Source organism: Oncorhynchus nerka, linkage group LG9a (assembly GCF_034236695.1).
Source record: "Oncorhynchus nerka isolate Pitt River linkage group LG9a, Oner_Uvic_2.0, whole genome shotgun sequence".
Lineage (NCBI taxonomy): Eukaryota > Metazoa > Chordata > Actinopteri > Salmoniformes > Salmonidae > Oncorhynchus > Oncorhynchus nerka.
The window spans coordinates 49,657,952-49,683,752 of record NC_088404.1 but is presented as its reverse complement, the minus strand read 5'-3'; the positions used below and the strand labels follow the sequence as shown (position 1 = coordinate 49,683,752).

Sequence of the window (25,801 nt, the reverse complement as noted above, 5' to 3'; positions counted from 1 at the left end):
TGTGCCTAGTGGGATAACTGAACCACCCACCATGCTCATCCTCCACCTTAAACCCAAATCAGAAGCTTCCAGGAGAGTACAGACCTAGAGGTCTTCATGGGTCCACTCAAAACTGATTACCCGGGACCCGACCAGGTTGGGTCCGAAATTCTGTAGTTGACCCTCGGATCTGGGTCAGATCTGATTGCCTCGGGGTGTAATTATAACTGATTTGCTGGTAAGGACCTATACAGACCTGAACGTGACTGCTGCAGTAGAGAAAGAGAGAGAAAAGTATCTAATTACATTTCATGAGAGTGGTGCGTGTTGCTTGTTGTTGTTAGCCAATTACAAGTCATCAAAGCGGCACTAGCCTCTGGTTCTATGTGTGCAAATTAGGAGAACAATGGAAGGTGGAATTCAAATAAGAATTTAATGAGAAGGATAGGGTGTTATACAGAAGATTTGCAAAATGCAACCCCCCCCCCCAAAAAAAAATAAGCATTGTTAAGTCTTAAAATTTAGGGCATGTATTTTCATCTAATTCAATCCAAGGCAATAACATCCATTCTTAAATGAATATACTACAAAGCCCTCAATAGGAATGTCTATACTAAAACGAGTTATATCCATCTACAGTGCCTTGCAAAAGTATTCAGACCCTTTGGATTTCTTCACATTTTGTGTTACAAAGTGGGATTAAAATGATTTATTTTTTAAACAATCTACACAATATACTCATGTCAAAGTGGAAGAATATATATATATATTTTTAAAGATAAATAACAAATTCATAACTAATATAGTTGTTGCGTAAGTATTCAGCTCCTTTGTTTAGGCAAGCCTAAATTAGTTCAGGAGTACAAATTTGCTTTAAAAATCACATAATAAGTGACATGGACTCACTCTGTGTGAAATATTACGGGTTTACATGATTTCTGAATGACTAACCCTTCCTCTGTACCCCATATATACAACATATGTAAGGTCCCTCAGTCAAGTATTGAATTCCAAGTACAGATTCAACTACAAAGACCATGGAGCTCTTTGAAAGCCTCATGAAGAAGGGCAGTGATTGGTAGATGGGTAACAATAATAAATCAGACATTAAACATATCTTTAAGCATGATCAAATTAATAATTATGCTGTGGATTATGTATTAAACCACCCAGACACATCAAAGATACAGTTGTCCTTCTGAACTGAGCTGCAGGACAGGATATTCAACTGCTCAGGGATGTCGCCATGAGGCCATTGGTGATTTTTTTTTGAACAGCTACAGAATTCAATGGCTGTGATGGGATTTAACAACTGTGGATGGATCAACAACATTTTATTGACTCCAGAATAATGACCTAAATGACGAAGAATACAAATATACAGAATAAACATATTCCAAAACATGCATCTTGTATGCAAAAAGACACTAAAGTAATACTGCAACAAACAAAAAACACCAAAGGAATGCACTTTTACCTAAATACAAAGCCTTATGTTTGGGGTAAGTCCAACACATCACTAAGTAACTGCCTCCTTGTTTTCTAGTAATGTGGTGGCTGCATCATGGTATAGGTATGCTTGACATTACCCTAAACCCTTTACCCTAAGTACCCTAAACTGGTACTGACCTTGTATATAGTACACATTCTCGTTTGTTTTATTTCTCGTGTGTTTTTCATTTTATTTCTGTGACCTAATATTGATTCTGTGCTCTTTTGAAAGCTAGAATCCTCAGTTGCTGCGTCCATTTTTTGAATTACAAATGTATGATATATACCCATTGATTCTTGAAGAATATAACTTATAAATGCCTCATGAGCTTAGTTTAACTGTCATATCAAAACTCAGCTTGTTTACTCCAATGTTTGTAAAACATGTAAATGTAAACAAACACTGTATAACCTCCAAACATGGTTAAAACTATCATTTGTGTATCATGGATGGTCAGTCCTTGCATCCATCGCTCTGACTATGAATTTGAGAGTGGTTACATTTCTCCAGTCCCGTCCCTCAGCTTTTTACCAAAACAGAGGCGGGGGTGGGGGGCACTTTGTTACTGTTTCAATTAAAGACGCTCTCCATCTATTTGAACTTTTCCTGTAGATAAACAATATCTCATGTATAAATACAGTAATTTTTTAGACTACTGCAAACTTCAAGGAGTTGATCTGATGGTGCCCTCTAATGTCATCGGCCTCGCTCCTTGCATGCGGTAACAATATAGGAGCAATAGAGAACAAAAGAGAAATGGCCCACCCCCCTGCCATGTCATGAGTATACCTGGACCACCTATTTAGATGTGCCTTTTGTTAAGTAATTGGATGATGAATGAAGTGTGAAGGAGCTTGGAGTTGGACTTTAAGGACTCTAGCTTTAAGACCCTATTCTGGATTCCCTATGTCTTAACTTTGATATTGAACACTGCATTGTTGAGGAAGAGCTTGCAAGTAAGCATTTCGCTGTGCTGTTTACACTTGACTGTTTAAACTTGATGTTTAATCCTGAGGGTTGGAACCTTTCTCTTTCAGGTGGGGCACTCAGGGCGACTTCACTACGACGCACCCGTTACCCATGGTCAAAGTGAAGCTGTTTACAGAGAGCACGGGGGTACTTGCCCTTGAAGACAAGGAGCTGGGGAGGGTAAGACACCAGTACATACTGTACATCAACCTATTAAGATTGATATAATTCACTATCAATATCAGCCACTTGATATCAGTTAGTATTTATATCAGATACCAGCAATTAGAATGACCCAATCATTTATTGGCTTGGCAATGTAACAATGTAGCCCAAACAGCAATGTACCTAGACTAGTTTTTCCTATGACATGGATGCCATTGAAATATTTGAGACATGCATTGTATAGAATGTGCAAGAGCTGGAGCTGTTATTCTACCGGAAGAGCCCCCTCTCTCTTCTCCCCATCACCATCTCTTCCTCTTCTTCTCTCTGAGAAACAGATGGAGACTCCCTTTGAGAGACTGATAACATTGCGACACTAACAAAACAATGAGCACCACAAAGATCTGTCTCCCAGTCAGTGTTAGAGTGGGTGTGCCACACACATGCAACATACATACTGTGTGCACACACACATGCGGAATATGACAGCGTGCATACACACACATTCTGCCAACTTATTGTCTTTCATTTTTCCTCTTTCATTCTCCATTTTCTTCTCTCTTTGGTCAAAAGTAATAACTCTAAAAGTCTGTCCCCCTCCATTAATCCTGTTTTTCTTCTCTCTCGTTTTCCTGAACCTCTCTAATCTCTGTTTCTGCCTCCTTCTCTGTCTCCCCCCCCCCTCTTTCGCTCTGTCTATTTCTCTCTCTCACACACACACACACAAACGCACAAACAAACACACACTTGTGTCTAACATCTCAAAGCACTCTTTGTCTCTAAAATTAATTGAAGCATGGTGAATATGTCTATTGAGTCTAAATACAGATGAGGATTTCATTGCCACAAATGTAGTCTCTACCTGAATGGGTTTCATGTATACAGTTCCGGGTTGGAGCGAGCCGGTCGCATCCGCGCTTCGGTCTGCAGGTTGTATAACTTTTTCATTACATTTCATTATAGTACAACGGTCTGATTTGTCTAATCTTAGCAATTTCTTCTTAGCTAGCTACATAGTCGTCGTTGTATCAAAGATAATTGCGTAATTATCGTATTTCGTCGTCTCCTATCTGCCCAACACGTTCACCGTCTACCGTAGCACTGTAGTAACTATCACACTCAACTGAACGACTTGATTAGTGTAGTGTTAGCTAGCTACATAGTTGTCTTTGCTGTCTTCGTATCCAAGATAATTGTGTAGTTAGAGTGTGTAGTCTTAGAGTGATTATCTTAATTTACCGAGGTTAGCTAGCCAGCTATTTTGTCGTCCTTAACGTAGGAGACACTCCTAGCTAGCCAATAGCCAGCCAACGTCTACTGAGTAGAACTTTCGCATTCCGGTCGCATTCCGCTTCGCTCCACAGGTAGTATCATATTTTCATTTCATTTCATTACAGTCCCAACGGTGTGATTTGTTTGATCGTAGCTAGCTACATAGCTAGCTACATAGCCGTCTTTGTTTCAAAGATAATTGTGTAGTCTAGAGCGATTTTCTAGGTTAGCTAGCCAGCTATTGTCGTTCTCCTAACGCAACGTAACGTAACCAACACTGCTAGCTAGCCAGCTTGCCCCCGAAAAGCAGCATTGTAGAAACTTCACACTCAACGGAACGACTTGATTAGGGTAGTGTCAACAACGCAGCTAGCCTACCTCAGCAGTACTGTATCATTTTAATCATTTTAGTCAATTAGATTCTTGCTACGTAAGCTTAACTTTCTGAACATTCGAGACGTGTAGTCCACTTGTCATTCCAATCTCCTCTGCATTAGCGTAGCCTCTTCTCTAGCCTGTCAACTATGTGTCTGTCTATCCCTGTTCTCTCCTCTCTGCACAGACCATACAAACGCTCCACACCGCATGGCCGCGGCGACCCTAATCTGGTGGTCCCAGCGTGCACGACCCACGTGGAGTTCCAGGTCTCCGGTAGCCTCTGGAACTGCCGATCTGCGGCCAACAAGGCAGAGTTCATCTCAGCCTATGCCACCCTCCAGTCCCTCGACTTCTTGGCTCTGACGGAAACATGGATCACCACAGACAACACCGCTACTCCTACTGCTCTCTCTTCGTCCGCCCACGTGCTCTCGCACACCCCGAGAGCTTCTGGTCAGCGGGGTGGTGGCACCGGGATCCTCATCTCTCCCAAGTGGTCATTCTCTCTTTCTCCCCTTACCCATCTGTCTATCGCCTCCTTTGAATTCCATGCTGTCACAGTTACCAGCCCTTTCAAGCTTAACATCCTTATCATTTATCGCCCTCCAGGTTCCCTCGAGAGTTCATCAATGAGCTTGATGCCTTGATAAGCTCCTTTCCTGAGGACGGCTCACCTCTCACAGTTCTGGGCGACTTTAACCTCCCCACGTCTACCTTTGACTCATTCCTCTCTGCCTCCTTCTTTCCACTCCTCTCCTCTTTTGACCTCACCCTCTCACCTTCCCCCCTACTCACAAGGCAGGCAATATGCTCGACCTCATCTTTACTAGATGCTGTTCCTCCACTAACCTCATTGCAACTCCCTCCAAGTCTCCGACCACTACCTTGTATCCTTTTCCCTCTCGCTCTCATCCAACACTTCCCACACTGCCCCTACTCGGATGGTATCGCGCCGTCCCAACCTTCGCTCTCTCTCCCCCGCTACTCTCTCCTCTTCCATCCTATCATCTCTTCCCTCTGCTCAAACCTTCTCCAACCTATCTCCTGATTCTGCCTCCTCAACCCTCCTCTCCTCCCTTTCTGCATCCTTTGACTCTCTATGTCCCCTATCCTCCAGGCCGGCTCGGTCCTCCCCTCCCGCTCCGTGGCTCGACGACTCATTGCGAGCTCACAGAACAGGGCTCCGGGCAGCCGAGCGGAAATGGAGGAAAACCCGCCTCCCTGCGGACCTGGCATCCTTTCACTCCCTCCTCTCTACATTTTCCTCCTCTGTCTCTGCTGCTAAAGCCACTTTCTACCACTCTAAATTCCAAGCATCTGCCTCTAACCCTAGGAAGCTCTTTGCCACCTTCTCCTCCCTCTTGAATCCTCCTCCCCCTCCCCCTCCTCCCTTTCTGCAGATGACTTCGTCAACCATTTTGAAAAGAAGGTCGACGACATCCGATCCTCATTTGCTAAGTCAAACGACACCGCTGGTTCTGCTCACACTGCCCTACCCTGTGCTCTGACCTCTTTCTCCCCTCTCTCTCCAGATGACATCTCGCGTCTTGTGACGGCCGGCCGCCCAACAACCTGCCCGCTTGACCCTATCCCCTCCTCTCTTCTCCAGACCATCTCCGGTGACCTTCTCCCTTACCTCACCTCGCTCATCAACTCATCCCTGACCGCTGGCTACGTCCCTCCCGTCTTCAAGAGAGCGAGAGTTGCACCCCTTCTGAAAAAACCTACACTCGATCCCTCCGATGTCAACAACTACAGACCAGTATCCCTTCTTTCTTTTCTCTCCAAAACTCTTGAACGTGCCGTCCTTGGCCAGCTCTCCCGCTCTCTCTCTCAGAATGACCTTCTTGATCCAAATCAGTCAGGTTTCAAGACTAGTCATTCAACTGAGACTGCTCTTCTCTGTATCACGGAGGCGCTCCGCACTGCTAAAGCTAACTCTCTCTCCTCTGCTCTCATCCTTCTAGACCTATCGGCTGCCTTCGATACTGTGAACCATCAGATCCTCCTCTCCACCCTCTCCGAGTTGGGCATCTCCGGCGCGGCCCACGCTTGGATTGCGTCCTACCTGACAGGTCGCTCCTACCAGGTGGCGTGGCGAGAATCCGTCTCCTCACCACGTGCTCTCACCACTGGTGTCCCCCAGGGCTCTGTTCTAGGCCCTCTCCTATTCTCGCTATACACCAAGTCACTTGGCTCTGTCATAACCTCACATGGTCTCTCCTATCATTGCTATGCAGACGACACACAATTAATCTTCTCCTTTCCCCTTCTGACGACCAGGTGGCGAATCGCATCTCTGCATGTCTGGCAGACATATCAGTGTGGATGACGGATCATCACCTCAAGCTGAACCTCGGCAAGACGGAGCTGCTCTTCCTCCCGGGAAGGACTGCCCGTTCCATGATCTCGCCATCACGGTTGACAACTCCATTGTGTCCTCGTCCCAGAGCGCTAAGAACCTTGGCGTGATCCTGGACAACACCCTGTCGTTCTCAAATAACATCAAGGCGGTGGCCCGTTCCTGTAGGTTCATGCTCTACAACATCCGCAGAGTACGACCCTGCCTCACACAGGAAGCGGCGCAGGTCCTAATCCAGGCACTTGTCATCTCCCGTCTGGATTACTGCAACTCGCTGTTGGCTGGGCTCCCTGCCTGTGCCATTAAACCCCTACAACTCATCCAGAACGCCGCAGCCCGTCTGGTGTTCAACCTTCCCAAGTTCTCTCATGTCACCCCGCTCCTCCGCTCTCTCCACTGGCTTCCAGTTGAAGCTCGCATCCGCTACAAGACCATGGTGCTTGCCTACGGAGCTGTGAGGGGAACGGCACCTCAGTACCTCCAGGCTCTGATCAGGCCCTACACCCAAACAAGGGCACTGCGTTCATCCACCTCTGGCCTGCTCACCTCCCTACCACTGAGGAAGTACAGTTCCCGCTCAGCCCAGTCAAAACTGTTCGCTGCTCTGGCCCCCCAATGGTGGAACAAACTCCCTCACGACGCCAGGACAGCGGAGTCAATCACCACCTTCCGGAGACACCTGAAACCCCACCTCTTTAAGGAATACCTAGGATAGGATAAAGTAATCCTTCTCACCCCCCCCCCCCTTAAAAGACCTAGATGCACTATTGTAAAGTGGCTGTTCCACTGGATGTCATAAGGTGAAAGCACCAATTTGTAAGTCGCTCTGGATAAGAGCGTCTGCTAAATGACTTAAATGTAATGATGTAAATGTTTTGATTTGAACACAACTTTCCATACATGGCAGAAGTGGTCAGAAAATTACTTTTTGGATTTGAATGCCAAAACATTTAGGAGACAGAAATGCTTTTGGTTGACCCATACCCCACCCTAGTATGAGACTCATCTATCAGTTTAAAAGATAAACGGTAGAGTTTGATATCATTTAAAAGCTTACAGTGTTCTCAAACTAATTTAGAATTCCTTGAATATATATATTTTATATTGCCATTGTTTATCCTTTATCGTAAATGATCTATAAATACAGTATTTGTGCATATGTTGAGGCTTAGAACCTATTTTACATCATCTGAGGAGTTTGTGTTATGCCCGCCATCACATTTTTTGGTAATTGACATGAAAGGTTTTTGAGCATAATTTTTATGTTAACAACATTTTTTGTCAAGTAATTATAAAATTGTTTCACAACCCTGTTTGTAAATTGTATCAAAATCAACCATTTACCCTTTCCATTGATGAAGACATGGATGTCTTATGGTAGGATGGCGTATGCAAAATGGGTCAAGTGTGAGCACACCTCGATCTCCTAAATGTTTTGGCATTCAGGTCCAAAAAGTTACATTCTGACTACTTCTACAATGGGCAAATATGTTGCTGCTGCCCCCTGGGGGATGATGCCTCCTGGGGGATGGTGTGGTGGTAGTGAGCGGTCTAAACCAGTGGTTCTCGAACCTCTCCTCAGAGATCCCCAACTGTTCCATGTATTTGAACTATTCCACCGCAAGCACCCCTTAGGCAACTAATCATCAAGTCTTTGACTAGGTGAATCAGGTGAACTAGTTCAGGGCTAAAACGAAATTGTGAAACTTCTGGGGGTAGTCTAAACTACCTAACTTTTTCCATAACTATATGGAGCAACTACAGAGGGGGTTGTGATATGAAAAGAGAGTCTGTCTTGTTTGTGTCTTCCCCAGACAGCGTGGTTTGTCATGTCCTTCACCTGTCGGTTCCCATCATAGTAACAAAGTATGAGGATGTGTACATCTATCTGTTACTGACTAACTGTCTGATGAGAGAGACTGTTTGTATATTTTGGTGGTGGTGAAGCCAGAAGCCATCATTACTTCACCTTCTGTAAAATAGTTTATTATCTCTCCTGTGCACTCGCCCTTTGTCACCCCCACCCTTTCCTTTCCCGCTCTCCCATTCCCAGGTGATCCTGAACCCCACCACCAACGGACCCAAGCAGGCTGAGCTCCACAAGATGGTGGTGTCCAAGAACAGTCAGGACGTAGAGCTAAAGATCCAACTAGCTGTCCGCATGGACAAACCCCCCAACATGAAGCATAGCGGGTAAGAACTACACTACCCAGTCATACTGAGGTTATGAAATACACTACCCAGTCATACTGAGGTTATGAAATACACTACCCAGTCATACTAAGGGTTAGAACTACACTACCCAGTCATACTGAGGTTATGAAATACACTACCCAGTCATACTAAGGGTAAGAACTACACTACCCAGTCATACTGAGGTTATGAAATACACTACCCAGTCATACTGAGGGTAAGAATTACACTACCCAGTCATACTGAGGGTAAGAATTACACTACCCAGTCATACTGAGGGTTTGAACTACACTACCCAGTCATACTGAGGGTTTGACCTACACTAACCAGTCATACTGAGGGTATGAAATACACTACCCATTTGGCATGATGTTAGGTGGCAGTGGAGGTCAGGGAGGCAGGCAAGCTTAGGTCACACTATAAAGAATTTTATAGGACCCTAGAGTTTACCAGGATATATTTGTATGGGATATGTATGTTTTGTGTGGAGATATAATGAAAAACAACAAAGTGACTAATGTTTTAAGGGTTAGGCTGTAATAGAAACTGTCATTAGAACACAAGGCAAAGAAAGGATAGCAGCACCCCCTAGCGGTGGCTGATAGAGGAGATGGAGAGAAAGAAAGGGGTAGAGAGGAAGATGATGAGCTAAGGAGCAGAGGCACGGGTAACTTCTGTCTGTCAGTATGCGGACAGAACTTTTTTTTTTATGAGACGTATGTGTGTGTTCAAGTCATTCTGCCTTGTCTATTTGATTGGAATGCATTATTTCAGGTACATTTTGATGATATTGAATGTATTTCATGTTGGGCTTCCTTCACTCCAACAGAGGGCAGCCCAGCTCCATTTTTAAACCCAATGACATTCATGCCATCAGTCAAATCACTATAATAGCAAGACTGGTCTTATCTGGCTAGAAAATGTCTAGGGATACTCAATCTAAGCCGAATTGAACCAATCCTTCCTCTTTTCAGTGAAAAACATCTAATTCCAGTTTGTTCTTCAGTTCATGAACCATGGACAAGTAACAAGTTTACTTTTTGACTTTTGCATTGCCTATTACTAGCCTGTTCAAACTCTCTTTCATGTCGTCTGAGATTCCCAAAGGTTGGAAAGCAGCTGCGGTCATCCCCATATTCAAAGGGGGGGACACTCTTGACCCAAACTGCTACAGACCTATTTCTATCCTACCCTGCATTTCTAAGGTCTTCGAAAGCCAAGTCAACAAACAGATTACCGATCATTTCGAATCCCACCGTACCTTCTCCGCTATGCAATCTGGTTTCAAAGCTGGTCATGGGTGCACCTCAGCCACGCTTAAGGTCCTAAACGATATCTTAACTGCCATCAATAAGAAACAATACTGTGCAGCCTTATTCATTGACCTGGCCAAGGCTTTTGACTCTGTCAATCACCACATCCTCATCGGCAGACTCGATAGCCTTGGTTTCTCAAATGATTGCCTCGCCTGGTTCACCAACTACTTCTCTGATATAGTTCAGTGTGTCAAATCGGAGGGCCTGTTGTCCGGGCCTCTGGAAGTCTCTATGGGGGTGCCACAGGGTTCAATTCTTGGACCGACTCTCTTCTCTGTATACATCAATGATGTCGTTCTTGCTGCTGGTGAGTCTCTGATCCACCTCTAAGCAGACGACACCATTCTGTATACTTCTGGCCATTCTTTGGACACTGTGATAACAACCCTCCAGACGAGCTTCAATGCCATACAACTCTCCTTCCGTGGCCTCCAATTGCTCTTAAATACAAGTAAAACTAAAGGCATGCTCTTCAACCGATCGCTGCCTGCACCTGCCTGCCCGTCCAACATCACTACTCTGGACAGTTCTGACTTAGAATATGTGGACAACTACAAATACCTAGGTGTCTGGTTAGACTGTAAACTCTCCTTCCAGACTCACATCAAACATCTCCAATCCAAAGTTAAATCTAGAATTGGCTTCCTATTTCGCAACAAAGCATCCTTTACTCATGCTGCCAAACATACCCATGTAAAACTGACCATCCTACCGATCCTCGACTTCGGCGATGTCATTTACAAAATAGCCTCCAATACCTTACTCAATAAATTGGATGCAATCTATCACAGTGCCATCCGTTTTGTCACCAAAGCCCCATATACTACCCACCAGTGCGACCTGTACGCTCTCGTTGGCTGGCCCTCGTTTCATACTCGTCGCCAAACCCACTTGCTCCAGGTCATCTACAAGACCCTGCTAGGTAAAGTCCCCCCTTATCTCAGCTCACTGGTCACCATAGCAGCACCCACCTGTAGCACGCGCTCCAGTAGATATATCTCTCTGGTCACCCCCAATTCTTCCTTTGGCTGCCTCTCCTTCCAGTTCTCTGCTGCCAATGACTGGAACGAACTACAAAAATCTCTGAAACTGGAAACACATCTCCCTCACTAGCTTTAAGCACCAGCTGTCAGAGCAGCTCACAGATTACTGCACCTGTACATAGCCCATCTATAATTTAGCCCAAACAACTACCTCTCCCCCTACTGTAGTTATGTATTTTGCTCCTTTGCACCCCATTATTTCTATCTCTACTTTGCACATTCTGTAACGCTCCGGGTGTCGTGGGTGTGGAGTCAGACGCAGGAAACAGAGTTCAATACTGTGCTATTTAATGCACTCACGAAACACTGGGTGCTCAAAAACAAATGCCTCAAACACGGGGGACGAAAACAGTACAGCAGAATACACATCCAGGAACAAACAAGTTCCATCTACTTAATACACGAAGGTTACAACAATTTATCCCGCACAAAGAAACAGGCGGCTGTCTAATAAAGCCCAACTAACTAACAGGTGCTAACAATAAACATACAAGGAGGGGGGAGGAAAGAAAATCAGTGGCAGCTAATAGGCCGGCGACGACGACCGCCGAGCGCCACCTGAACGGGAAGGGGAGCCACCCTCGGTCGGACTCGTGACACATTATTCCACTGCAAATCTACCATTCCAGTGTTTTACTTGCTATATTGTATTTACTTCGCCACCATGGCCTTTTTTTTGTTGCCTTTACCTCCCTTATCTCACCTCATTTGCTCACATTGTATATAGACTTGTTTTTCTACTGTATTAGTGACTGTATGTTTGTTTTACTCCATGTGTAACTCTGTATGTGTCGAACTGCTTTGCTTTATCTTGGCCAGGTCGCAATTGTAAATGAGAACTTGTTCTCAACTTGCCTACCTGGTTAAATGAAGGTGAAAAAAAAAAGTAAACCAACAGACTTCTGAAATGATCCATGTTCTATACTTTGGTGGATCATGGCACTCCACTGTCAGTGCAAGGTAGAGGTCTTCACGGATCCACCTGTACCCGAGTGGGTCTGGATGCAGAATTGTAAATAATGTCACAGGTCTGGGTCGGATGCGATATGATTGTCACAGGTCTCAGGTATGTGTAATTTTAACTGACTTGTCTGGAAAGTCCTTACAGATCCAAACACGACTGCTCCAGTAAAGAGAGAGAGACTTCTCTGACTTTTCACGAGAGTGGCGATTGTAGCTTGTTGTTGTTGTTGTTGGCCAATCATAAGTTATCAAATCGACGATAGGCTACAGTCATAGAGTGTCCGTGTGTGGCAAAAGTTAGGATATATCTAGTCAATGGATGGTGAAATTAAAATTGTGGAAGTAAAAGGTAAAGGAGAAGGATAGGCTACAATGACCAAAAGAGAGGAGTTGCCATATCCATAATGTTATCGAGACAATTAAGGAGGACTATCATAGTAACTTCTAACGACATTAGAAGCTAAATTCGGGTTTCCTCAAAATAATAATTATTGCAAGATATGACATTACATAATAAAGGAATTTGACTATGTGGCAAGAGAAAAGATCATTTTCCCTTATTAAATTCACCAGATCATGTTCCATCAATGGATGTCGATTTAACTCGCTTGACTTCTATGATTAAGCAATAAGGCACAAGGGGTTATGGTATATGGCCAATATACCACGGCTAAGGGATGTTCTCTGCACGACGCAACGCAGAGTGCCTGAATACAGCTGTTAGCCGTGGTATATTGGCCATATACCACAAACCCCCAGAGGCCATTATTGCTATTATAAACTGGTTACCAACGTAATTGGAACAGTAAAATGTGATGTTTTGTCATACCCGTGGTATATGGTCTGATATACCACGGCTTTCAGCCAATCAGCATTCTGGGTTCAAACCAGGTTTATAATAAGGCCTGAGTAGGTGTGGTATATGGCCAATACACCACGGCTAAGGGTTGTTCTTATGCACACAACGCAACGCGGAGTGCCTGGACACAGCCCTTAGCCGTGGTATATTGGCCATATACCACAAACCCCAGAGGTGACTTATTGCTTTATAAACTGGTTACCAACATAATTAGAGTAGTACAAATAAATGTTTTGTCATACCTGTGGTATACAGCCTGATATACGGCTGTCAGCCAATCAGCATTCAGGGCTCGACCCACCCAGTTTATAATTGTAAATAAATCCCCTTTGTGCATACATGTGCATTACTATAGATACATCTGACAACAAACCTTGATAAATTGCCCAATTGCGAGATTGACTTGTCTTTTCAACAGACATAGGCTACTGTCAAAGATCTGGGTTTATGATTTTAATAAAAATTTGCCATCGTTTTCTTGGATAAAGACAGGTAGCCTATAGCCCCTGATAGGTCTACATCTCATTTAATATAGTCTACAGTAGCCTAGACAAGATGTAGGCTAGATGTAAACAGAACAATTTAGCAGCTTGCTTAGTTCAAATTAACAGACTAATTTATTCAACATGAATAGCGAGGCTATTTCGCAATAAGTGTTTGTGTTTCCCAATAGCCCGCTGGAATAGGCTACTGAGGATGTGGTCATAATTCCAAACGCTAAATTAAATATTAATAATATGTATATGAACTGAATATGCTTGTCAACAACAGCCAATGTTTATTTTTTAGAATTCGTTTTACCTGTAGCCTAATCTGACTACTGTTACTGTCAATCTAATGTGTTCATAATAACAACACAAGGCTACAACAACAATAAACTGAAGTTATAGGCTATTTATTAAGCTGTTTTTCCAGCTCCAGGTAGGCTACACAAGTGGCACAAATTGATTTGCATTGACTCCAGTGATATCGTCATTTCAACATATCTATTGTATCAAATGGTAGCCTGCAATGGCATATCAATTAATAAACTTGATGGCCAACAGAGGCAAATGTATTATTTTCCACCATGTCAGTTTCAAAGAACCACCCGAGGGAGTTCCATAACTTCCGTTTCAAATGTCTACTCGAGACCCAAGAACTGAGCACTCATAAAGCACTTTGCTTGATACCGTTTCATTTAAGCAGTTCAATATTAGAATGCAGTTTAAGCCACCTCCGAGCGTATTTATGTAATATGCTCTAGTGCGCCCAAAGTCGTTTTCTAGTTCATTGTCCGCATTATTACTGATGTGCATCAGTTCTAGCGTATTAATATGTTTTATGGAAAAAGGGTTGGAAATAGGTGTCTTCACAATCTAAATAGCCTACCTACAACTGGTAAAAAGTTGCCACAACGTGCGTGCTGCTCTGTCTCCTCTCGCTCACGGGACTCAGCCAATAACTGTAGTGCTCTCTCCACACACACACACACACATACACACACACTCTCCTCCTCACTCAGCAACAGCCTGCCTGACAGTTAGCAGCAGGTCACGGTGAAATATACACTGCTCAAAAAAATAAAGGGAACACTAAAATAACACATCCTAGATCTGAATGAATGAAATATTCTTATTAAATACTTTTTTCTTTACATAGTTGAATGTGCTGACAACAAAATCACACAAAAACGATCAATGGAAATCAAATTTATCAACCCATGGAGGTCTGGATTTGGAGTCACACTCAAAATTAAAGTGGAATACCACACTACAGGCTGATACAACTTTGATGTAATGTCCTTAAAACAAGTCAAAATGAGGCCCAGTAGCGTGTGTGGCCTCCACGTGCCTGTATGACTTCCCTACAACGCCTGGGCATGCTCCTGATGAGGTGGTGGATGGTCTCCTGAGGGATCTCCTCCCAGACCTGGACTAAAGCATCCGCCAACTCCTGGACAGTCTGTGGTGCAATGGAGCGAGACATGATGTCCCAGATCAATTGGATTCAGGTCTGGGGAACGAGCGGGCCAGTCCATAGCATCAATGCCTTCCTCTTGCAGGAACTGCTGACACACTCCAGCCACATGAGGTCTAGCATTGTCTTGCATTAGGAGGAACCCAGGGCCAACCGCACCAGCATATGGTCTCACAAGAGGTCTGAGGATCTCATCTCTGTACCTTTTGGCAGTCAGGCTACCTCTGGCGAGCACATGGAGGAAATGCCACCCCACACCATGACTGACCCACCGCCAAACCGGTCATGCTGGAGGATGTTACAGGCAGCAGAACCTTCTCCACGGCGTCTCCAGACTCTGTCACGTCTGTCACACGTGCTCAGTGTGAACCTGCTTTCATCTGTGAAGAGCACAGGACGCCAGTGGCGAATTGCCAATCTTGGTGTTCTCTGGCAAATGCCAAACGTCCTGCACGGTGTTGGGCTGTAAGCACAACCCCCACCTGTGGATGTCGGGCCCTCATACCACCCTCATGGAGTCTGTTTCTGACTGTTTGAGCAGACACATGCACATTTGTGGCCTGCTGGAGGTCATTTTGCAGGGCTCTGGCAGTGGTCCTCCTTGCACAAAGGCGGAGGTAGCGGTCCTGCTGCTGGGTTGTTGCCATCCTATGGCCTCCTCCACGTCTCCTGATGTACTGGCCTGTCTCCTGGTAGAGCCTCCATGCTCTGGACACTACGCTGACAGACACAGCAAACCTTCTTGCCACAGCTCGCATTGATGTGCCATCCTGGATGAGCTGCACTACCTGAGCCACTTGTGTGGGTTGTAGACTCCGTCTCATGCTACCACTAGAGTGAAAGCACCGCCAGCATTCAAAAGTGACCAAAACATCAGCCAGGAAGCATAGGAACTGAGAAGTGGTCTGTGGTCCCCACCTGCAGAACCACTCCTTTATTGGGGGTGTCTTGCTAATTGCCTATAATTTTCACCTGTTGTCTATTCCATTTGCACAACAGCATGTGACATTTATTGTCAATCAGTGTTGCTTCCTAAGTGGACAGTTTTATTTCACAGAAGTGTGATTGACTTGGAGTTACATTGTGTTGTTTAAGTGTTCCCTTTATTTTTTTGAGCAGTGTATATATATTTTAAGAGAAATGCCATGGCGGCCTCGGTGCAACTTAGAAATAGCCCAAAAACCTGCAACCAATGCATTTTCACCCGCGACATTGTTTTCAAAGTGGCCCAATTCAGCTCGAAAACCGCAAACATGGCAACACTGCTGCTCCCTGTTACACTCGATCACAGATCACAGTACGGCCCCTCCCCCACTGACTAGAGTGGCACCTCTCCCTTTATCAGCGCTGGTTAATAAAGTAGCTTAAAACATATATTTTCTTCTGCTTCCTTCACTCGGATCGGGTCTGTATCTGCCCAGGTCTGTACGGAATCAAATCAAATCAAATTTATTTATATAGCCCTTCGTACATCAGCTGATATCTCAAAGTGCTGTACAGAAACCCAGCCTAAAACCCCAAACAGCAAACAATGCAGGTGTAAAAGCACGGTGGCTAGGAAAAACTCCCTAGAAAGGCCAAAACCTAGGAAGAAACCTAGAGAGGAACCAGGCTATGTGGGGTGGCCAGTCCTCTTCTGGCTGTGCCGGGTAGAGATTATAACAGAACATGACCAAGATGTTCAAATGTTCATAAATGACCAGCATGGTCGAATAATAATAAGGCAGAACAGTTGAAACTGGAGCAGCAGCACAGTCAGGTGGACTGGGGACAGCAAGGAGTCATCATGTCAGGTAGTCCTGGGGCACGGTCCAAGGGCTCAGGTCCTCCGAGAGAGAGAAAGAAAGAGAGAATTAGAGAGAGCATATGTGGGGTGGCCAGTCCTCTTCTGGCTGTGCCGGGTGGAGATTATAACAGAACGTGGCCAAGATGTTCAAATGTTCATAAATGACCAGCATGGTTGAATAATAGTAAGGCAGAACAGTTGAAACTGGAGCAGCAGCATGGCCAGGTGGACTGGGGACAGCAAGGAGTCATCATGTCAGGTAGTCCTGGGACATGGTCCTAGGGCCCAGGCCAGTTGAAACTGGAGCAGCAGCATGGCCAGGTGGACTGGGGACAGCAAGGAGTCATCATGTCAGGTAGTCCTGGGGCATGGTCCTAGGGCTCAGGTCCTCCGAGAGAGAGAAAGAAAGAGAGAAGGAGAGAATTAGAGAACGCACACTTAGATTCACACAGGACACCGAATAGGACAGGAGAAGTACTCCAGATATAACAAACTGACCCTAGCCCCCGACACATAAACTAATGCAGCATAAATACTGGAGGCTGAGACAGGAGGGGTCAGGAGACACTGTGGCCCCATCCGAGGACACCCCGGACAGGGCCAAACAGGAAGGATATAACCCCACCCACTTTGCCAAAGCACAGCCCCCACACCACTAGAGGGATATCTTCAACCACCAACTTACCATCCTGAGACAAGGCCGAGTATAGCCCACAAAGATCTCCGCCACGGCACAACCCAAGGGGGCGCCAACCCAGACAGGCCGACCACAACAGTGAATCAACCCACCCAGGTGACGCACCCCCAGGGACGGCATGAGAGAGCCCCAGTAAGCCAGTGACTCAGCCCCGTAACAGGGTAGAGGCAGAGAATCCCAGTGGAAAGAGGGAATCGGCCAGGCAGAGACAGCAAGGGCGGTTCGTTGCTCCAGAGCCTTTCCGTTCACCTTCCCACTCCTGGGCCAGACTACACTCAATCATATGACCCACTGAAGAGATGAGTCTTCAGTAAAGACTTAAAGGTTGAGACCGAGTTTGCGTCTCTGACATGGGTAGGCAGACCGTTCCATAAAAATGGAGCTCTATAGGAGAAAGCCCTGCCTCCAGCTGTTTGCTTAGAAATTCTAGGGACAATTAGGAGGCCTGCGTCTTGTGACCGTAGCGTACGTGTAGGTATGTACGGCAGGACCAAATCAGAGAGATAGGTAGGAGCAAGCCCATGTAATGCTTTGTAGGTTAGCAGTAAAACCTTGAAATCAGCCCTTGCTTTGACAGGAAGCCAGTGTAGAGAGGCTAGCACTGGAGTAATATGATCAAATTTTTTGTTCTAGTCAGGATTCTAGCAGCCGTATTCAGTACGGAACTGGTCTAGTTGTCCTCAGGTCCATTTGGAAGGGAACTCGATATAATAAAAACAGGTTTTATGCATATCGGATCCCGGTAGGAACGCTCCAGGTCCATCTGTTTGGACCTGTGAAGACCTCTCGTGCAATTCCCCTGGGAGGACTGGTTGAGGTCTACAACAGTGCCCCCGCCTCCCTGATGGGCAGCATTGACTATGGCTCTGCTAATTAATGAAGAGAACCGGGGTGCTGAGTGAAGTGTGTGTTCGCATTTGCGCATGCACACTCTTGCAAGTGTGTGTATGTGTCAGTCTATCTGGATGGTAAGTGGCTCCCCCTAATTGGCTAGTGCCTTCAAAAGTTTATTATCATCTCAGCTGACCCTTGGAGTGTCAAGGACACCAGGGTGCGCGCGCGCACACACACACACATGCACACACATAAACACACTAGGCACACCTGAGGACTGTCCATTCTAGGAAATAAGAAAGAAAGCGCGCAAAGGGGGAGAGAGAGACTGAGAGGAGGAGGAGAAAGAGAGACAGACTGACAGACATACAGAGAGATGGAGAGGTTGTATTTTCAGGTTGAGTGCTTCACCATTAAAAGCAGCCATCTGTTGATGGGAGCCGAAGAGGCAGAGAAGAGAAGATGGAGCTCTGTCTCAGTTCTCCCAAAGACTGCAATCTGCCACCACCTCCAACCTACCAGAAAAAGGGGAGAAGGGGGAAGTGCGAGGGAGTGAGTTAAAGAGAGGGGCAGAGCGAGAAGAGGCACAGGGTGGGTTCTGGCTCAGTACTTCCAAAGACTGAAAGACTGCAATCTGACACCAACATCAGAGAGAGAGAGAGAGAGTTGGCCACACCCCACAGGAAGCAGAATTTAAATTGAAGGAAGTATAATTTAATTCAAAGAAATTCAAAGCCATTCAACCAAGACATAAAACAGTCTCATTAATTTGACAAATCGGACACTTATTAATGCAAAGACTACAAATACCTTTTCAAATATTTTGTTTGATTATATCTCCGATGTCAAACAGTATTTTTCAAATAAATGTATTTGTTTTTGATATTTAAAACATTGAGGGAATTATAGACAACCCACATGTCCTTAGAATGTTTAGAGACCACTGTAATTATTTCAAAATAGTTTTAGGGACAGATTGAAATTCAGTGGGGGGTGGGGCTGATCCATCTCAGTGTTTTAAAAAACCAAATGCACCCCCCTCCCCAACGTTAACAATATTTTCACATGACCCTCCCCTTGTACTGTAACTATATCGAACAACCTGCCCCCTCAAAGAATTAACTAAGATCATGTTTACGACCACATATAACAATTATTGAAGTGACCCTGGGTTTCTAAATGTGTATATATCGACTTTGCCACTTCAGCATGCTTTTGTGACACAGTCGATGCCACGCAAGGCTACAGGCCACAAGGGTGAGGGTTCACTGAGCTCAGTCTCCCTGCCTGTTTCATTACACTACAATCAGAGCCGGCTGCAGACAATGATCAGCTAGGGGGATATCATATTCCCAACATTTTTGATGCCATATTTATAATTATATGAAATATAGTAACCAGGCAAAGTTGGACACACCTACTCATTCCATATATATATTTTTTTTTTACTATTATCTACATTGTAGAATAATAGTGAAGACATCAAAACTATTAAATAACGCATATGGAATTATGTATTACCCAAAAAAGTGTTAAACAAATCAAAATATATTCTATATTTGAGATTCTTCAAAGTAGCCATATTATGGCAAGAACAGCTAAATAACCAAAGAGAAACTACAGTCCATCATTACTTTAAGACATTAAGGTCAGTCAATACGGAACATTTCAAGAACCTTTAAAGTTTTGTCAAGTGCAGTCGCAAAAACCATCAAGCACTATGATGAAACTGACTCATAAGGACCGCCACAGGAAAGGAAGACCCAGAGTTACCTCTGCTGCAGAGGATAGTCTTAGAGTTCAAGTAACAAACACACCTCCACATCAACTGTTCAGAGGAGACTGCATGAGTCAGGTCTATGTGGTTGAATTGCTGCAAAGAAACCATTACTAATGGACACCGATAATAAGAAGACTTGCTTGGGCCAAAAAAAACACAAACAATGGTCATTATTCCCAATGGAAATCTGTCCTGTGGTCTGATGAGTCCGATTTTTAGTTGTTTTGAGATGCAGCGTAGGTGAACGGATGATCTTGGTGGTTTCCACCATGAAGCATGGAGGTGGAATGTGATGGTTGGGTGTGCTTTGCTGGTGACAATGTCAGTGATTTATTTAGAATTCAAGGCACACTTAACCAGCATGGCTACCACATCATTCTGTATTGATACGCCATCCCATCTGGTTTGCGCTTAGTGGGACTATCATTTATTTTTCAACAGGACAATGACCCAAAACATACCTCCAGGCTGCGTAAGGGCTATTTGACCAAGAAGGAGAGGGATGGAGTGCTGCATCAGATGACCTGACCTCCACGATCACCCGACTTCAACCCAATTGAGATGTTTTGGGATGAGTTGGACAACAAAGGGAAGGAAAAGCAGCCAACATGTGCTCAGCATATGTGGGAACTCCTTCAAGACTGTTGGAAAAGCATTCCAGGTGAAGCTGGTTGAGAGAATGCCAAGAGTGTGCAAAGCTGTCATCAAGGCAAATGGTGGCTACTTTGAAGAATCTCAAATATGAAATATGTTTTTTATATGTTTAACACTTTTTTTGGTTATGTCTTATTTCATAGTTTTGATGTCTTCGTTATTATTCTACAATGTAGAAAATAGTAATAAAATAGAAAAACCCTTGAATGAGTGTCCAAACTTTTGGCTGGTACTGTATATGGAATGAATTAATAATAAATACTAATAGTTGTCCTAGTTCCCATCCTGACAGACACCTCGCTAAGTTCGCTGATGACACTGCCATGATCAGCCTGTTGCATGATGACGAGGAACATCATGGCCCGGTTCTAGATTACTTTGTAGAGTTGTGTGAGGAATCACACTTGGTCCTCAATACTAACAAGACCAAGGAGATGTTCATAGACTTCAGGAAGTGTACAACACCTACCTCTACAACATCTATCAGAGGTCAGACTATAGAGATTGTAGAGTACAAATATCTGGGTGTCCTTTTGGACAATAAGCTTCAGTGGAGTAAATGTACAGACCTGATCTACAAAAACAGCCAACAGACTGTACTTTCTCAAAAAGCTGGGATCTTTTAATGTAGACTGTACTATACTGACTCTGTTTTATGAATCTTTCATTGAGAGTATTTAAACTTTTTGTGTTGTTTCTTGGTTTGGCAATGCCACTGTCAGCCAGAGAAATATGCTGAGAAGGATTATCACCACAGGAAGCAAGGTACTTGGAGTCAAGCAGACAGGCCTGGATGAGATCTTTAAGGTCAGGGCCCTCCGCAAGGCTCACAAAATAATTTTTGACCCAAGCCACCCCCTCTACCCGGACTTTGAACTACTCATCTCTGGGCGCAGGTATAGGGCACCGCTCAGCAGGAAAAACAGAACTAGACAATAATTTGTGCCAGGTGTGATATCCCTCCTAAATAGCTCGGCTAATGTTCCTACCGACTCAGTAAGTCCAGTAGTCTAGTGTTTTATGAAAGTTCTATTGTCAATTTTGTTTTGTATTTAAATGGCACTTTAAACGTGTACATGACACTGCAACAAAATTTACCCATGGGGACAATAAAGTCAGTACGTCATTTTCCACCAACAGGTTTCTGTACCGATACACTACCAATAATCAATGCATTCCGACTTCGGGCACTTCAATATCATGGTTTGTGTTTCCAACACGACAACAAATAAACTATGTCTAGTATGTCACACATTTTGGTGTTTTGAAACAGATGTCTCTTTCCAGTCATCAATTGGCCACTGCACAGTTTGGATTGATTGATTGGTTGCTAGATTTTTATTTGTCGGTAAAAAACAATACATATATACACAGATTTTTTTAAAGGGATGGGGATTGCACAATAAAGTTGGGGACTTATGTCCATCGTGGTAACTATTTTTTTTACATAAATACATATACAATTACATAAATACAGACAATACAGCTGTGTGCAGCTGCAGTGATTGGTAAGCTGCTCTAACAGCTGATGCTTAAAGTTAGTGAGAGAGAGATATAAGTCTCCAACTTCAGTGATTTTTGCAATTCATTCCAGTCATTGGCAGCAGAGAACTGGAAGGAAAGGCGGCCAAAGGAGGTGTTGGCTTTGGGGATGACAAGTGAAATATACCTGCTGGAGCGCGTGCTACGGATGGGTGTTGCTATGGTGACCAGTGAGCTGAAGTAAGGCGGAGCTATACCTAGCAAAGACTTTTATATGACCTGGAGCCTTTGGGTTTGGCGATGAATATGTAGCGAGGGCCAGCCAACGAGAGCATACAGGTCGCAGTGGTGGGTGGTATATGGGGCTTTGGTGACAAAACAGATGGCACTGAGATAGACTGCATCCATTTTGTGGAGTAGAGTGTTGGAGGCTAATTTGTAAATGGCATTGCCGGTAGGATAGTCAGTTAGGATCGGTAGGATCGACAGTTTTAAGAGGGTATGTTTGGCAGCATGAGTGAAGGAGGCCAATTCTTGATCTAACTTTGGATTGGAGATGCTTAATGTGAGTCTGGAAGGAGAGTTTACAGTCTAGCCAGACACCTAGGTATTTATAGTTGTCCACATATTCTAAGTCAGAACCGTCCAGAGTAGTGATGCTAGTCGGGCGGGCGGGCGGGTGCAGGGCAGTGATCGGTTTAAGAGCATGCATTTAGTTTTACTAGCATTTAAGAGCAGTTGGAGGCCATGGAAGGAGTGTTGTATGGCGTTGAAGCTCGTCTGGAGGTTTGTTAACACAGTGTCCTAAGAAGGGCCAGATGTATACAGAATGGTGTCGTCTGCGTAGAGGAGGATCAAAGAATCACCCGCAGCAAGAGCGATATCATTAATATATACAGAGAAGAGAATCGGCCTGAGAATTTAACCCTGTGGCATCCCCATAGACACTGCCAGAGGTCTGGACAACAGGCCCTCCGATTTGACACACTTAACTCTATCTGAGAAGTAGTTCGTGAACCAGGCAAGGCAGTCATTGTTGGACGGGAGGGGGGGGCTACCTTCTTAAAACAATAATTGTCGACCGCTCGATTCAGCTTTCAGAGATTTGAGCACTAAATGTATCAGGGCGTTGCATGCATAGGCCAATATGCTTAGGTGTCCACTGAATGATATTAATATCGAAATAAATGCATAAAACAAATTATATACAGTAATGTACAAGAGTTTTAGGCAGGTGTGAAAAAATGCTTCAAAGTAAGAATGCTTTCAAAAATAGACATGTTAATAGTTTATATTTATCAATTAGCAAAATGCAAAGTGAGTGAACAGAAGAAAAATCTACATCAAATCAATATTTTGTGTGACTGCATCAATTCTTCTAGGTACACTTGCACACAGTTTTTGAAGGAACTCGGCAGGTAGTTTGGCCCAAACATCTTGGAGAACTAACCACAGTTCTTCTGTGGGATTTAGGCAGCCTCAGGTGCCTCTCTCTCTTCATGTAATCCCAGACAGACTCTATGATGTTGAGATCAGGGCTCTGTGTGGGCCATACCATCACTTCCAGGACTCCTTGTTCTTCTTTACGCTGAAGATAGTTATTCATGACTTTTGCTGTATGTTTGGGCTCGTTGTCATACTGCAGAAGAAATTTGGGGCCAATCAGATGCCTCCCTGATGGTTTTGCATGATGGATAAGTATCTGCCTGTACTTCTCAGCATTGAGGAGACCATTAATTCTGACCAACTCCATTTGCAGAAATTCAGCCCCAAACTTTCACGGAACCTCCACCATGCTTCACTGTTGCCTGCAGACACTCATTCATGTACCGCTCTCCAGCCCTTTGGCAAACAAACTCAAATTTAGACTCGTCAGTCCAGAGCACCTGTTGCCATTTTTCTACTCCCCGGTTCCTGTGTTTTCGTGCATAGTTGAGTCGCTTGGCCTTGTGTCCACGTCGGAGGCATGGCTTTTTGGCCGCAAGTCTTCGATGAAGGCCACTTCTGACCAGACCTCCGTACAGTAGATGGGTGTACCAGGGTCCCAATGTTTTCTGCCAATTCTGAGCTGATGGCACTGCTGGACATCTTCCGATTGCGAAGGGAAGTAAGCATGATCTGTCTTTCATCTGCTGCAGTAAGTTTCCTTGGCCGACCACTGTGTCTACTGTCCTCAACGTTGCCCGTTTCTTTGTGCTTCTTCAAAAGACCTGGAAACCCCTGTCTGCCTTGACATTTCTGCCTGGGAGAGACCTTGTTGATGCAGTATAACTACCTTGTGTCTTGTTGCTGTTCTCAGTCTTGCCATGGTGTATGATTTTTGACAATAAACTGTCTTCAGCAACCTCACCTTGTTAACTGAGTTTGGCTGTTCCTCACCCAGTTTTATTCCTCTTACACTGTTGTTTCTGTTTCAGTTAATTATTGTGTTTTAACCTACACATTTAATTGATGATCATCAGCACCTGTTTGGTGTAATCGTTTAATCATACACCTGACTATATATGCCTACAAAATCCCTGACTTTGCATGGGTACCTAGAAGAATTGATGCTGTTTTGAAGGAAACAGCTGGTCACACCAAGTATGGATTTGATTTAGATTATTCTTCTGTTCACTCACTTTGCATTTAGTTAATTGATAAATATAATCTATTAACATGTCTATTTTTGAAAGCCTTCTTACTTCACAGTATTTTTTCACACCTGCCTAAAACTTTGGCACAGTCTGTACTGTCTATGTACAGTGGGGCAAAACAAGTATTTAGTCAGCCACCAATTGTGCAAGTTCTCCCACTTAAAAAGATGAGAGAGGCCTGTAATTTTCATCGTAGGTACACTTCAACTATGACAGACAAAATTACACGAAAAAATCTTCCGTATTTACTGACCTTCATGTCTTAAAGTAATGATGATTCTCTTTGCTTATTTGAGCTGTTCTTGCCATTATATGGACTTGTTCTTTTACCAAATAAGGCTGTCTTCTGTATACCAACCCTACCTTGTCACAACACAACTGATTGGCTTTAAAAAAATCCACAAATTCACTTTGAACAAGGGACACCATCCCCACCTTAATTGACTACCTCATGATGCTGGTTGAGAGAATGCCAAGCATGTGCAAAGCTGTCATCAAGGCAAAGTGTGGGTACTAAGAAGCACCTCTGATATAAAATATATTTGGATTTGTTCAACACTTTTTTGGTTACTACATGATTCCATATGTGTTATTTCATAGTTTTGATGTCTTCACTATTATTCTACAATGTAGATAATAGTACAAATAAATAAAAACCCTTGAATGAGTAGCTTTTGGTACTGTATTTATAATGCCTATATAAAGGAAGGGAAGCTTAGGCCTATCCCCAGAGTTATAGAGATATACAGGTGGCATGCTAAGACACTGACATGTATTTCTTTATAGCAGATGGCTACTGCCTCTGCTATACAGATATAGACGTACAGAAGGATGGTAATTCATAATTCAAATATTCGTATAAAGATTAACATTATGCTGTTTGATTTATAGGAGTAACTCTGGAAGGCCCGAAACAGACTTCCTCACTTCAAGTTCAACGGTTCGAGTCAGTTGGAACACCGGGGTGCACTGCCTTCATATC

At 44.1% G+C, this 25,801-nt stretch overlaps 1 protein-coding gene across 1 annotated transcript in view; it reads left to right on the top strand.

Annotated features, from left to right (window-relative positions):
• Nucleotides 1–25,801, top strand: part of LOC115134470 (calcium-dependent secretion activator 2-like) — a 178,825-nt gene that overhangs the window by 48,524 nt on the left and 104,500 nt on the right. The window contains exons 5-6 of the mRNA XM_065022669.1: nt 2,509–2,620; nt 8,671–8,810. Of these exons, the coding sequence (XP_064878741.1) occupies nt 2,509–2,620; nt 8,671–8,810 (252 nt within the window). The remainder of the gene's footprint in view (nt 1–2,508; nt 2,621–8,670; nt 8,811–25,801) is intronic.